The sequence below is a fragment of the Cavia porcellus genome, unplaced genomic scaffold, assembly GCF_034190915.1.
Source record: "Cavia porcellus strain 051 isolate PalLab524CR breed Dunkin Hartley unplaced genomic scaffold, mCavPor4.1 scaffold_27, whole genome shotgun sequence".
In the NCBI taxonomy this organism is placed as follows: domain Eukaryota; kingdom Metazoa; phylum Chordata; class Mammalia; order Rodentia; family Caviidae; genus Cavia; species Cavia porcellus.
Genome location: NW_026947510.1, coordinates 18,897,484 through 18,912,402, shown reverse-complemented (window position 1 = coordinate 18,912,402; position 14,919 = coordinate 18,897,484). Strand labels below are relative to the sequence as shown.

At 41.0% G+C, this 14,919-nt stretch overlaps 2 protein-coding genes across 5 annotated transcripts in view; one reads left to right on the top strand and one right to left on the bottom strand.

Moving 5' to 3' along the window:
- The window catches only part of LOC100722388 (abasic site processing protein HMCES-like), a 54,160-nt gene extending 50,686 nt beyond the window's left edge, over positions 1-3,474 (bottom strand). The window contains exons 1-2 of one of the 4 annotated variants that reach the window (XM_063237966.1): positions 3,390-3,474; positions 2,534-2,732 (exon numbers count right to left, since the gene is read on the bottom strand). The gene's annotated coding sequence lies outside the window, so the exon portion shown is untranslated. The other 3 variants (XM_063237964.1, XM_063237965.1, XM_063237963.1) reach the window with 3 other exon arrangements.
- LOC100712895 (uncharacterized) overlaps positions 2,384-14,919 on the top strand; it is a 29,710-nt gene continuing 17,174 nt past the window's right edge. Inside the window, exons 1-6 of the mRNA XM_063237594.1 lie at positions 2,384-2,778; positions 3,058-3,154; positions 3,273-3,667; positions 4,017-4,126; positions 4,455-4,608; positions 7,189-7,270. Coding sequence (XP_063093664.1) covers positions 2,384-2,778; positions 3,058-3,154; positions 3,273-3,667; positions 4,017-4,126; positions 4,455-4,608; positions 7,189-7,270 — 1,233 coding nt within the window. The remainder of the gene's footprint in view (positions 2,779-3,057; positions 3,155-3,272; positions 3,668-4,016; positions 4,127-4,454; positions 4,609-7,188; positions 7,271-14,919) is intronic.

Below are 14,919 nucleotides of genomic sequence, written 5' to 3'. Positions count from 1 at the left end.
TTTCCTCTATATCAATAGGACAATTCCATTCCACCACGGAGACTTATGCCAATGCCAAGGGACACTTCTAGTAGTGACTTGTGGTGCTACTAGTACCCGGGGGGTAGAGGTGAGGGGTGCTGCTAAATATCCTACAACAGTACAGCACAGCTCCCCATATCAAAGAATTATCCTGCACTCATATTTTGACAGTGCCTACCTAAGCTGAGAAACCTGGTCCTCACAAATTCTGCTGTCACCTCCGACTTGAATGTGTTCACTGGGCAACTGCAAACCAAACTCAATCATGAGGGCAATGAATTCAGTGAGTGAAAAACCAAAATACTAAAAATACTTCTCGGTATCAGTCATCTTGCCTCCCCTTTTTGGACAGGGAGGGCAACAGTTGGGAGCACTGGGGTAGATAAAGAAAAAAGTAACCAACTGCAAATTAGTGGTTTCAAATGCAAATACTACAACCTGAGTGGGCGTTAAGAATTTGGATGAGTTGTAACGCTTCTAATTTTGCCTTAAAATTTACACATTTGAGAAAAATGAGGTATCAAATATTTATCAAATTGAGAAACAACAGCAAATGTTAAGGATAATTTTTTTTTTTATTGGTACCAGGGATCGAACTCACGACTGCCTGCTTGTAAGGCAGGCGCTTATGCCGCTGAGCTAAATCCCCAGCCCCTAAAGATAATTTTTAAAACTTCCACTTATTTTTGCACCATAAGCAGCTGGCTCCAAGGTAGGGTGGCAAGGGGGCAGAAGGGGGAGAATGGAACCCAGTGCTTTTGTACTGAGCTACATCCTAGTCCCTTTTTATTTCTGGGGACCAGGTCTTGCCAAGTGGCTAAACTGGCCTTGGCCATCCTCCTGCCTCAGTATTCCCAGTATCTGAGATTACAGGTGTGCACTATCATTCCTCACCCTAATCATGACATTTTAAGATGTTATCAAAAGCATTTAAAATATTTATGATGTAGAGAAACTTGCTTTTTGGAACAGAAGAAAAAGAACTTAAAACTTCATTACAAATTGACTCTCTCTCTCCCCCCACTCCACTTTTGCAGTCTTGCATCACCAGGAACTTTTGCCCCCTTGCCACCCTACCTTGGAGCCAGCTGCTTATGGTCTAAAACCTCTACAAACTGTAGCTAAATAAACCTTTCCCCCTTAAAAAAAGTAATTAATCGACACTGCAACACTATGAACACAATAAATTACCAATAACTAAGTCAAGTGTGCTGTACACCTATAGTACCCACATTTGGGGTGTTATCCACATTCTCTGCTTGAGCCCAGCTTGGTCAGTTTAGCAAGAGCCTTTCTCAAAATAAAGGACTGAGAATGTACCTTAATGTGAGGGCCTGGGGGCGTTAATCCCTAGTATCTAAGAAGAAAAAAATTCTTCAAGTAACAAAACCAAATACATATGTTCCTAGCTTTAGTAAAAAACAAAACAACTGACAACACAAAAAAAAGAACAGAAAACTTTCAAGGCTTAAGAAAAATCAGAAGTGCTTTAAATTAGCTGTTCTTTTATTTGTTTCCCCATTTTGGTTTTCTGAAGCAGCATCTTGGTCTTGCTATGTAATCCAAACTGACTTCAAATTTACTAATGTAGTCCAGGCTGCCATGGAACTAGTAATCCTCCTGCCTCAGCCTCCAGAGTAGCTGGAATGACAAATGTGTGCCACCACTCCAGCTAAATTAGTTCATTATAAGTCTGCCCTAGGGGTGAGTCAGCTGGCTTGGTTAAAGGGGTACAGAAAAAATATTTTTTGTGGTTTTTTTTTTTTTTTTTTTTTTGTCTTTTCCTTTTTTATTGGTACGGGGAATCAAACTCACAAATGCCTGCTTGCAAGGCAGGTGCTTATGCCGCTGAGCTAAATCCCCAGCCCCAAAAAAATATTTTTTGGAGAAAAGGTCTGGTCTCGAACTCATTGTGATCCTTCTATCTCAGCATCCCAAGTGCTGGGGGAAATTTTAAAAAGATACTCAAATGACCCTGATAAGTGAGGTCTGAAATCTGCTGCCTTAAAACAATTCAAATTCAAGGCTCATAAACTGGGCACAAATTAAGGCTGGTACAGCAACTACAGAAAAAAAAAAAAAATATATATATATATATATATATATATATATATATATATAGAGAGAGAGAGAGAGAGAGAGAGAGAGAATAAAAATTGGCCGGGCATGGTGGCTCACACCTGTAATCGAAGCACTCTGGAGGCTGAAGCAGAGGATCGTTTCAATCAAGTTCGATACCAGCCTGGGCTACAAAGTGAGCTCAAGATCATCCTGAACTGCATAGTGAGTCCCTGTTTCAAAAAGGCAAAAAAATAAATAAAAAATTAAAAATTAAAATAAAAAAATACAATGGCCAAAGAACATGGAAGGAGTTATCTCAACTTACAAAACAAGAATAAACCTTCTTTCTGCGGGGCTCAGGGTTAGTAGCTCTCAAGTGGGGCGGGACCCGGGCCAGCCGGAGGCTGGGCACACCCGACCCACAGGCGAGGAAGGCCCTAGAGAACGTTACCTTTTCCAGGTGCAGGCGCGACAGCAGCACCGGGTTGCAGCTCTGCGGGCTCTGGTTGTAGGAAGGGTGGTACTTCTCAGGCTGTCTTCATTCGGGGAGCCGCCGCAGGCCGCCACGGTCGCGGTAGGCACAGGCCCTGGCCAGCACTTCCCTGGGCAGGTGGCAGGATGTCCGCCCGCACATCGTCGTCGCGCTTGCCCTGCAATCAGCAAACACCGGGAAGAGAGCGCTCGCGGGCCTCCGAAGTGAGGACGTTATCTTGTGGTTTTTGCACTGGGTCCCGCTGTGCACCCAGGTCGGCCTGGACCGGCGGAGATCCTGCTGCCTCAGCTTCCTGTGCTGGTAGCTGGATACTGTAGGTCCCCATAAGTTTTTTGGTTGTTTTGTTTCTTGTCTTTTGAAACAAAGTTTCACTATGCAGTTCAGGCTGGCCTTAAACTCACTATGCTAAACTCGAACACCCAGTGATCCTCCCGTCTCGACCTCCCAAGTGCTGGGATTACAAGTGTGTGCCCATAACCCAGCAGCCACCCGCGCTGGGATCCGATCCGAAACCCTTCCGCAGTTCCTTGGAAACTTCCCGGAGCTCCCGCCTTCGCCCCCAACCTGACGGCGCGCAGGGTGCTAAGGTGGAGAACAGGGTCCCCCAGCCAACTACGGACTCGGTCCTTGCGGCACCTGAGGCCGCGCCTCGGTCCGAGGAGTCTGTCGCACCACTTCCGGTCCCACTCGGTTTGAGGGGTCGCGGCAAAAGCCGACTCCCGAGAACACCGAAGACCCCAAGGCCTACAGCCCAAGGCTCTTTCCCGCGCTTCGCGGAACCCGGTCCCACGCTCGACGCCGCGCCTCGTCTCACCGTCAGTCAGCTTTGCAGCCAGCCAGCCGTCGCCTCCTTTCTAGCCGCCGCGCGCGCGCTCAGCCCCGCCCACCGCGCTCCGCCAACCGGAGCCGCCCTCCGGATAGGCCCCGCCCCCGCGCTGCGGCCTCGGGTGTCAGACCGCCTTCCGGAAAGACCGAGAAAGTGCCTACGGGACCTCGCGGTCCCCGGCTTCTCCGGCTGGCTAGGTTAACCCTCGACCTCCCGACCTCGCCTATGGCGCTCATGGGCGCCCCAGTGTCTAGATTCCAGTCCAGGTGGCTGCTCAGGGTGGGCCAACTACAGAAACAGGGAAACAGCTGGGCCACGCAAAGCAAATCACCCTAACCTTTGGGCATCAGAGCTAGACCTGTGACTGTCCTACCCCAGCACACAACCCAGATCTCCCAGGGCGACTTCCCCCTATTGTACCATTCTCCCTTCTTTCCTCCCCTTTTATAACTATTCTTCTACACCCCCCTTTTTTTTTTCAGCTTTCTTTTCCTCATTTATTCATGACAATTCAGACTAATAATATTTTTATAGAGTTTATTTTGAAACTTTGAAAAAGTTTATAGCCAAAGGAAGACTCTTACTTTGTTAAATAATTTCTCTTTTCTTAACTAGAAAGAACATAAAAAAGCAGCAGTGTGAAGCTGTTGTGGGGGCCCAGTGTGGCAATGCAGTGTTGCGAGGAGCCCACGTGTATGTTCCAGGAATTGTGTCAGCTTCGAGCTGTAAGTACTGTAAGGTAAATAGTTCTCTAAAATTCTCGTGTATTATTGAATGGGAAGTTCATTTTATTTTACTGAGATGCTTTTCAGTTTTTGAAAAGGTATTTTCCAAGCTTTGCATTTAATATCGCCAATAAGGACTATCTGATAAGGATGAGCAAATTAGGTATGCATGTAAAGTTTTCTGTAATGTGTTTTTGCTCATAGATATCTAATGAGCAAGCCTGACGTGCTCATCCACTATTGAGTTCTTAGAGATTCCCATTCTACTTAGAGACTACTATCCTGCCAAAGAGCAGATCACTGTAACATGATTTTCTCCTTTCCTTAGTTATGAAAGCTGGAGATGTTATTTCTGTGTACTCCGATATTAAAGGGAAATGTAAGAAAGGAGCCAGAGAGTTTGATGGAACAAAAGTGTTTCTTGGAAATGGAATTTCTGCACGAAGCCGCAAAGAAATCTTCAGTGGCCTATGCGAACTGAAGTATGTCACTGGGTGTTATGGGAGAAACAAACATGCTTTCTATGTATCAAGATTATTAAAAATAATGTAAACATTATCTGGTTGCATTGTATGAATACGTCTTTAATGTTAATTCAATAGGAAAATATTTTATCCATAGTTCCATGATTTTTGGAAAAAATCTTACTATTTTAAAAAGGGTGAAAGATGAGACTAAAAGTCCAATTAAGACTAGTCATAATGTAATTATTAAATGATTTTACTTGTCCTTTTGAATTTTAATGATTTGAAAATTTTTATGTCTTTGAAGAACATTGAAGCTTATCTTGATAGAAAGTGAATTAGATGACTCATCTAGATCTGTTTAACATTTTAGTCAGAAAAATTTATAATTTTAATGTAAATTAAAAATATTTGTACCAGAAAACCAACACTCATAATGTTTGGATTTATTCAATCCAAAATAAAGATACAATTACTTCTAAATTACCTCTAGCCACTTGTGGCTCTGAATAAATTCATAGATAAACTAGGTTCATATTTTACTTGTGTTAGGAATGCTGTAGACAGCACCAGTGCTCCAAGGTTAACAACCTACAAAACCATGTCAATTTGTCTGTCCAGAACTGGACTAGAACCCTGGTCACTTTCCCATGTTGCAGAGGTTTTTCTGTATGTTTCAAATTAATTCTTCTAAAGAAACAGAACATTGAATGGAGAGCAATGAGATTAGGATAGAAGAAATAAAACTAAGTAGAAAGGAGACTGAGAAGTTGAGATTTTAAAATTCTACTTTTAAAAAAAACTGGCTTCCAGACAAGCTGTTTTCCTGCTTCTGGAGGCCACTCTAGTTTATGTCACCCTCCTTCCATCCTAATTTAATGTTAAATTTCTAAAGGCCCTTTATAATAACCTGTCCCCAGACACTAGGTACTTCTGCAAATCGCCCTGTCCTCCAACCCAAAAAGCAGCTGCTTTGGAGACAGTATGTCCTAACTCCAAACAGCAAATCTCCACTTCAGTTCATGTGCCACAGAGGATGGCGGGCCCTGTAACCCAGCAGACTGGGAATACATGCCCTGGATCACCGTCTTGAAGGCAGCCTTTAAATGTGCCCTGCTCCAGCTGGTAGCTGCCTCATTTTTCTGAGCACCCGCACTCCACTCTTGTATGTTTACCCGTACCAGGGATCAAACTCACGACCACACGCTTGCAAGGCAGGCACTTATGCCGCTGAGCTAAATCCCCAGCCCCCTCCACACTCCATTCTTGAAAGCATTCTCTTAGCTCTAATCAAACCTTCTCTGGCCTCTTTTATTGATGAGTCCTGAAAATTCTTTTTCTATGACAGGAGTCAACAAATCTACAGAATCACTTTTAAAAAGTAAATGAGTTAAGTTCCTTATTTTCAGCCTCAGGAACCCTCAGACCCAGCCCAGTGACAGTAATACTTTATAAACAGCCAAGAACTGATTTTGTTCTTAGAAGGCTTTGTGACTATAAAGATTATGTAGCTGTTGGCTGTGTGTGGATCTGTAATAAGAACTGGTATTTTGATTGCGTCTGTTAGTCATTATTAGTGGTATACTTTTCATTTGCTTACTTGATGTCCTGGCTACAGTTACTTTGCTGAGTAGTCTTCTCCCCTTCCCTTCCCTTTCCTTCCTTCTTTCTATTGCCCTCCTCTTCCCTCCCCGTCTTTCTCTTTCTCAGTACTGGGAATTATAACCAGGGCCTAAATATTGGTAGGCAGGAGCTTTACCATGGAACTGTATCCCCAGCCACTTTGCATTTTACTATGAGCAAAATCTCTCTTTGGTTTCCCAGGCTGACCTCAATCTTGCATTCCTGCATTAGTTTCTCAAGTCGCTGGGCTTATAGGAATTACACTGAGGTGCCAGGCTGTGAATAATGTTTTCTTTGTTGGTGGGAGAAGAAAGCAGCCATTTAAAAATAAAGTTGTTGGCTTTCTCTAACAATGTGTATATGCTCTCTCTGCCCTCAGTGGTCTCTGGTCACCTCTGTGATTGCCGTGCACGTCACTGCCTCCCCATGGCCTGGCCCTTCCCTTGTTTATCAGCAACACTGCCACTCATGAAGTGGGACAGACGTAGAAAAGATCATCTTCCAGTTAAGTCTGCCCTGGACAGTTACTCTATAAAAAGATGAGAGTAGTACTGTGCTTGTCACTGCTTAGCACCAGCAGGACTCTAGGAATTTTTTCAGCTTTTATACAAGTACCTAGAATAGTACCTCATAAACTCAATAGTCAAGAAATGTTTGTTGACTGGAAAGTTATTAACAGTGGTTATATGTTGGTTACTGGAAAGATTAGGACAATTCTGCAATCAGATATTCTTTACTTTTTAATTTATCCAGAATTCTAAAGAAACTCTTGTGCAAGTCAAAGTTTTGCCATTTTATCCTTTTTAATTCTGGCCTCTCCTTGAGGTCAACATTCAAAACCGATTCACAGCACTGTTCTAATTATTTACATGTTAGGTAAAAGTTATAAAAAGGCAAATCATTTTATACTTGACATGTTTGAGAAATGATGCTGTGTAATTGATGCGGGTTAATGTTAGGTTTCCTATTTTTCAGAGGTATAGGTATAAGAATGACAGAACCAATATATCTGAGCCCATCATTTGACAATGTACTGCCCGGTTACTTATTTTTACAGGTAAGTATTAAAGTAAGATATTCACGGACATTGAAACTTACTTCAGAGAATTTTCCCCCTTATATTAGTGCATTTTGTGGTTTATTTATATATAGTGTACATTATGATCTATCTTTGGTTAAATAGAGAAAATACTACAAGTACTCTTTTTTTTTTTCACATTAACTTTATTTATTTATTTGGTCTTTTTGAAGCAGGGTTTCACTGTACAGTTGAGGCTGGCTTTGAACTCACCTTGTAGCCCAGGGTGGCATCAAACTCACAAGGATCCTCTGCTTCAGCCTCCCAAGCACTGAGATTACAGACTAACTTTTAAATTGCTACTAACTGATACACATATTTGACCTTAATTTAAGTGTTCCTTTTGTAATTCTGTGTAAGATTCAAATACTTCACTGTTACCATATTTTTTTCAGCAGTTATGAATTGTGACAAACTATTTTGATGCGTATAACTCACATTGTTTTTAACAATCTGCTAGTTAAGTGATACTAGCAATATTTACAGTGTAAGATGAAGATACTATAATTGAATTTAGCCCTTGAATCCTTGTTTTGGAGCAAATAAGATTGAAGTTGACAAAACAGCAAGTGATATGGAATGACCAAATGTATGTGTATTAGAAACAATAAAAGAAAAAAATCTCTGTTAGTTGGAGAAAGATGGTCCTTAAGTTGGACATCATAGGTATTTAGGTCTTTTGGGTTTTTATACAGTTTTGGGGACTGGTATACCTGACAGAAAGCAGGATGTTACTGGGTGTAGGTAGACCTTCCATGTCTGAAAAGCAAGCTGTTGTATTTGCATTTTATTTCTTTCAAGGTCTGGCTCATTTGGTAAAGACCCATTCTTTGTCTCTTCCACTTCATTAGATCCCAGTAGTCTATTTTGTTATGCTAATTTATTTGTTGCCAGCCCCACCTCCCTTTCTTTAACTGTTCAGGACCAGTGCCCTCTCTTTCTAAATTCTACCTCCTGGCTTGCTTCCACCCTCAACATTAGTGACACTGACTGTGGTTAGGGTACAGTGGCCAGTGAAGGGTCTTGCAAACTACTTCTGCTGAGAGGGGCTATGGCTGGGAGCCAAAGAGCCCACTACTATGAATCCTATCTAAAGGTCCTGAATACAAGCCAGGAAGAGTGCTTGTTGGAGAGACTGTTTGCATCTTTAAAGCTGTTGAGGGAGAAGAAACAAATTTGATTAAGCAGTTGAGAAAAGATGGTCTAAATATCAAGGCTACAAGGAGCATTAATGTTGGTCCTGTTAGGGGAGTCAGAATGTCAAATTTTAGATCCCTGACCATGATCTCTATGACTTAGACAATATTGGTGGATCTTTGCAAGCACAGTTGGCTAGTTTTTATGTTATATCTCTTGTTGTGTCAAACTGACTGGCATAAAAGCAACATTTCTTCTTTATTTGGTGTGGCTCATTTAAAGATAATAAGTTTTATATAAGCATGTAAGTTTTCAGATGCAAGGCTATAGAAGGCCCTGTGTTAGCTTAGCTAGGTAGTTAAAAAAGATTCTTACTGAATTTGTAGAACTATTATTGTGGATTCTTAGCCGTATTGAACCATAATAGTGACAAGATATAGGTATAGTTGGACACTGTCAGTAGGGGCCAGCATATAGGACCTGGAACCCCTTGTATATTTACCCTGAATTATTATTAATATTTTTACATGGTTTGGTTCTATTTTCTGGCTGTGTGTTTAAGACCAAGTTTAAGTGATACCCATATTAATTAGAATTACCCTATGGCATATATAAAGGTCAATTAAGACACGACAGGAGTTACTTTTGGAATCACATGCAGAGCCTCTTAGCCCCTCTGCCAGTGTCATCTGCCAGGATGAGTTATGGCCTGTGCTAGACCACAGGACTCTCCTTGAAAGAATGGAAACATGTTTCTCTTTATGATCCTCCCTCTAGCATGAGGTCTTTTTTTTTTTTTTTTTTTTTTGGTACTGGGGATTGAACTCACCACTTTGCTTTTGCCAGGCAAACGCTTACAAAGAGGGCTCTCATGTATCATATCCTTGCTGACCTTGTAAGACCAGAACCAAAACGGTTGTTTTTAGTGCAGTTACATAATTAGCTTTGGTCTCAGAGCCTTTGTTGAATACCTAGGAAGTCAGTTGCAGCAGTATTGAAGTGAGAGCAACCATGATTGTCTTAGAAGTCAAAATTTTATCAAATAGTTGTAGATAGTTGGCATAATGTTTTTATAGGAAGTTTGAAATCACAAGCAAGATACATTTTAGCACAGCAATTGTGTTGATACTATTAGTTATGAACCATGGGCTATTTTTTAAGCAAGTACTATATATCTAAACTTTAGATATATAGTACATTTTTGTATAGCATGTACCTTATCACAAAAAAGAGCCATAGATTATGAGATGGGGTATTTGTTTACTATCACTTCTTTAAAAACCAGATTTGAAGCTTTGTCTTTTTGTAGCAGGACTGAATCTATACAGCAAGTCCCACAGAAGTTAGGACCATCTCTCAATCCAAAGAAAGCCTATGCATAGGCCACTTTAGCAAATCTACTCAAGACATAGCACAAGAGGAGATCTATCCTACTAGCGTAAAAGAGGGCCAAGCCAGTGAGGCTTAAGAGAAGACTCTTACCAGTGTCAGGTCGCTCTGGGAGATCACTGAGAGAACTTTACCTCACCGCACTGAGGAGTGCAGGTCAGGACAGTGGGCAAGTGGGTATCTTTCTACAGGGTCTGTGTTGGGCCGCTGGAGGAGCCTTTGGGTACTCACCAAGGCGTCATCCTGGCCAGGGCTGCTCAGTTGCTCCCTCAGCTTTCGCTACTTCCTCACAACCAGAGATCTGTCTTCTGAGAGAAATCCACCTTCTTGTCTGCTGACAGTACTGAGATCAGATCTAGTGGGTTGTTGTCTAAGGTCATACAACCACTTCCTGCCCCGTGCCATGTTCTCTGTCCTTATATTGGGGCAAATAATATTGGTGCCAACAAAACTGCAAGGAGCAGGGAATGACTGAGTGCTTATTTATTAGTTGGGAAGAATTAGAAGAAAGCTCCCACCCCAGTGTCCGGGAGGGGGTTCATCAAGGTAGAAAAACTGTAAGTGCTTAAGTGCAGGGTCTTTTATACAGCTTTTTGGTTCAGGTGAATGTGACAGGATGCAGGGATGCCGCTGGTGGTTGCCAGCCCTTTGATGCCCAGGAAGCAGGCTGTGTTGTCTGTTCAGCCTTCTAAGGCTCCTTGTAGTGTGATTAGTTACATTTGCTCTGCCCTTTGTATTGCATTAGGCCCTCCCTGACTTTAGGGCTTACTTCAGTTTAACTCTTCATGTTCTGTGCCCTGACTTCTTTTTACCTCCTGCCTCAGGCATATTGCTAGGAATTGGTAGTCTCAGCACAGACCAGGTGCATGTACTTTCTTCTCCAGTATTAAACCAAAAGAGATTTTACCAAGTAGCGATTCTTTCTGGGGTGAAAAATGGAAAATAATCTATGTATTGTCACCTAATTGTATAATTAGTGATATAACCAAATACATAATTTCTTAGGACTCATCTTTGGTTTGTTGTTTGCTTAGCTTTAGCTTTTTACTTGTTGTATAATCTGTTCTTAAGCACTTGTGATCATTTGATGACATAGCCTGAATCATTGTTAGCGAAATCTATACTGCTCACTAGCAACAGTGATTGCAGTATTGTTTTTCCCTGTTGCAAAATAAAAGACCACATATCTGCTTATTCTATATTTAGTTTGGAAAATAAAAAATATAGTACTGTGCAATTTTTTTCTTTAAATACCCTGCAACCTATAGTAAGATCAGCACAGCTCTTCATTTTAAAATCAGCTTAATGAGGACCTCATGAAGTACACAGTGTGAGACATACTGTGACTAATAATATACTAATGTACTTCGCAGCCAGGCAACATGGCAGCGCATACGTATAATCCCAGCACTTAGGAGTCTGTGGCAGGAGGATTGCCGTAAATTCAAGTCCAGCTTGGGCTACAAAGTGAGTTCAAGGCCAGCCTGAACTATGTAGTGAAACCTTGCCTTACAAAAAGGCCCCCAAAATTAATAATAATAGTAGTATTCTTTGCCACTCTATAAAAATGACATAAGACTTTACCGTTGGAGTAAAGCTTTTGTATTCGAGAGTGGAGCTGAACTTTTGTCCCTTCTTTTGCAGGAACTGTTTATGTAATCTATCCAGATGTCCAGTCGCTGACCAGTGAAACTTACTAAAGATGATAATGGCAGTAGTAGCTAACACTTAGTGTGTTTTACACTCACTATTTCATGCACTCCCCACAGACTTCTACTCTCACCGATAAGGAAATTGGGGCTTAAAGAAATGAAGTGTGTAGCACACAGTAGGCAGTTAGTATTTTTCAAGTGATAAACGAGTGGTTTGTTGAATACCACATCCGTAGAAATCAGCAAAGTCAAAATGTGAACCTAGATCTTTCTGCCCTGGAGCATGTGTTCCTGACTGATGTCAGTGCCCCACACATAACCCTGGGAAGGGCTGCAAAACAGGAGCAGATTCCCTGGCGGCATTAAGGACTCTGACCTACCACGGAGATGAAGTGCCTTGCCATAGCTGGGCAATGGGGGGTTCCCTGGAAATTTAGGAGCTTCACTAGGTCTGAGATGGATGCTGGAAATCGGCTTTTCATTTGTTTGTATATTTTGAACTTCATAAATGTAATGTGATTAAATCCAAGTTTGTGAACCACCCTAAAAGGAAATAACCTTTAGATTTCCCCAAATAGTAACCAACAATTGTTTAATATCATGCATTGGATTTACACTAAACTTCAAGCTTTATACAATTTAAACTTTATTTATTCCCTTAATTGTAGCAAATTCTCACTTGTCTATAGTCAACTTTTATTTCTTATTTGGCTTTTCTGTTTTCAGTTTGTCTTCCGTTGTCTAATTGTTGTACTTTGGGAAATAACATTTTCCCTGATGTGCTTCCACTATTGCAATAGACTGTGCTTTTTTAAAATTGGAATTCCATTATATAAGAAGGAGGCAGAATCCTTAGCTTTCTTATTTTGCTTTTCTTTCCCTTACTTATTGATGCTGTAGGCTGTCTGTCATGTGTCGCACAAAAGTTCACAGATGTATCAGACTGAGGGCATCACGTCTGCATCACATCTGTGTGTTTCTCATTGGCCTTGTTCATTTTGGTCACCTTTTTAACATCTCATTTTTCATAAAAACATAAAATCACTTTTTTTCCCTGTGCAACTAATAGTCTGTGGGGAGACTAAAAATTATCTGAATACACTGCTCATTAAAATTTCCTCTGAGATTTAGCATCCACCTATAATTATTGCCTGAGCTAGTCATGACTACAAGATGTCTTTTCCAACTTCAGCCTACAATTCTGTCTTAGTTTTCTTGTTGCTGAGACAAAATACCTGACACCCAAAGTTAAAGGAGGAAAGGTTTATTTTAGCTCAGTTTGTAGAGGTTTCAATTCATAATCGACCAACTCCAAGGCAGGGTGACTTTGCAGAGGTACATTGCAGAGGAAAAACGGTTCATGGCAGGCAGAAGCAGCAAGCGGCAAATGACCACAGCAGTCCTGTCTTTTATATCCTGTCCAGGCTGCCCAACCTCAATCCTAGCATTGCAACCTGAATCAATCCCAACACCACATTCTTGATCCCAGCAGCACACATCCTACATTCAGCCACCTCCAAAATGCTCTCTGCTATGTTCACAAGAGATTGAGGAAGACATCTAGATATAAGCCATAGCACCTCTATATTTAACAGCCAACATTTTAATATGAGGTCCCTCACACCCTATTATTTACTAACAGTATATACTGACAAATTTTTATTTTTACATAGTCTATAATTCATTATTGTCTTTATAATTATTAAATGCTCAAAGTGTCCCAGCTTTGGCTTATTCTCAATTTAGTTTTAATCCATATCATATACAACAATATTCCTAAACTGTTTTGTGAAAATGTAATACAAATCTAGTAAAGTTTGTTAAAATGCAGATTCTGACTGTATGTCTGGGTGAATTGTGAAATGTTATATTTCTGACAAGTTCCCAGGATTTTGGATCTCCTTGGTTTACGGACCACACTTTGAATACTGAATCAGTGGAAATGTATTTAAAAGTAAACACTATTTCTACAGAGCAAAAAGTAAAAACTTAACTGTTATGTTCATTCATCTGTTACATGATCTAAGACTGCTAATTTGTATAAATGTACATTATGTACACTTAGATCCTTAAAGTATAAAAACGCTACATATCATGGCTTTGTAATTAAGGAATTTTTGTCTCATGTGTCACTTATCAATTGTTAAGGTCTGATGCTTTTAAGTTGTAAGGGCTTTGTGCTACTTTTGGGATTAAATTTCTTGTAATTTATGGTATGTACAAGAAGATATCATGTTACAGTTTTTATAATAAAAAGGACAGGAGTGCAGGACAGGAGATGAAATCTCCACTTCCTCCTGGAAGGGGCAAGCTCTTTTTAACTGTGGTGCACAGGCTGGTGTCTGGTGTGTGCAATAGCAGGCATTCTTTAAATTAAAGGAGTAAGTGAATAAAACCATCTGTCTACTTTTCTGGTTCTGAATTTTAAAAACAGTAGGATTTGTATAGAGGTGGTGTATTTTGGCAGTGAGTGTTTATTAGTATGATACTAGCTTGATGAGCCCTGTACATAGCTTAGAGTTTCTACTTTTACCTGCTTCCTATTGGAGATGGAACAATACGAAATAATTGGTAGTTTTTAAGACAAATTTCAAGATAAAAATATTCTTAACTGATATACTTTCCAGTACCCTCTGATTTTAAAATGATCCAGTAGTCTTTAACAGAACAGATTTCGCTGGAAACACGTAAACACTGGGGACTGCCAGGCTGTGCAAATGTGTGTTACCAACAGAGCCAGTGAAGAAGGATTCCCTGGCTTTCACCACTCCACATTCCCCAGAGAGTTGATGGGTTTATCTCCCATACAAATAAGAAAACTAGGGCTGTTGATCCAGCTGCTAGTAGGAATAAGGCCTTCCCTCACCCTAGGCCTCAAAACTCAGCTGTTGGCACGGTAGAGACCTCCAGACTAGAGACTGTTTCCTTTTCGTAGTTTTGCTCATAATGTTCCTGGAACAGCCATTTAACTCCTGTGCTTCTGGATTTTGTCATTAAGAAGGAAAATTACCCCTACCCCAGCTCACTGAAGAACTGGAGAGGAAGTGGGGCTGTGCATACATTGAAACACTTGGTTCCTTGGGACAGAAGTTGCAACTGAAGTCAAAGTGATATTCTCGTTTGCTGCTTTCTTTCCTGTTTGCTGTGTAAAATCTGGCCAGTAGGAAAATCTGTGATGCTATTTTACTTTGATTCTGTTCCACCCTGTCCCATCTAACCACACCCAACCCAACTAACAGAGATGGACCACTGGACCTTTGCACGGAGCTATATCCCCAGCCCTTTTTTACTTTCCTTTATCTCGATTGTTTTTATTTTATTGTTACTTGGTTTTTGGAGACAAGGTCTTGCTTTGTAGTTCATGCTGGCCTTGAATTCACTATGGAACCCAGGCTGTTGTTGAACTTGGCTGATCCTCTTGCCTCAGCCTCTCAAGTACTTGGATTCCAG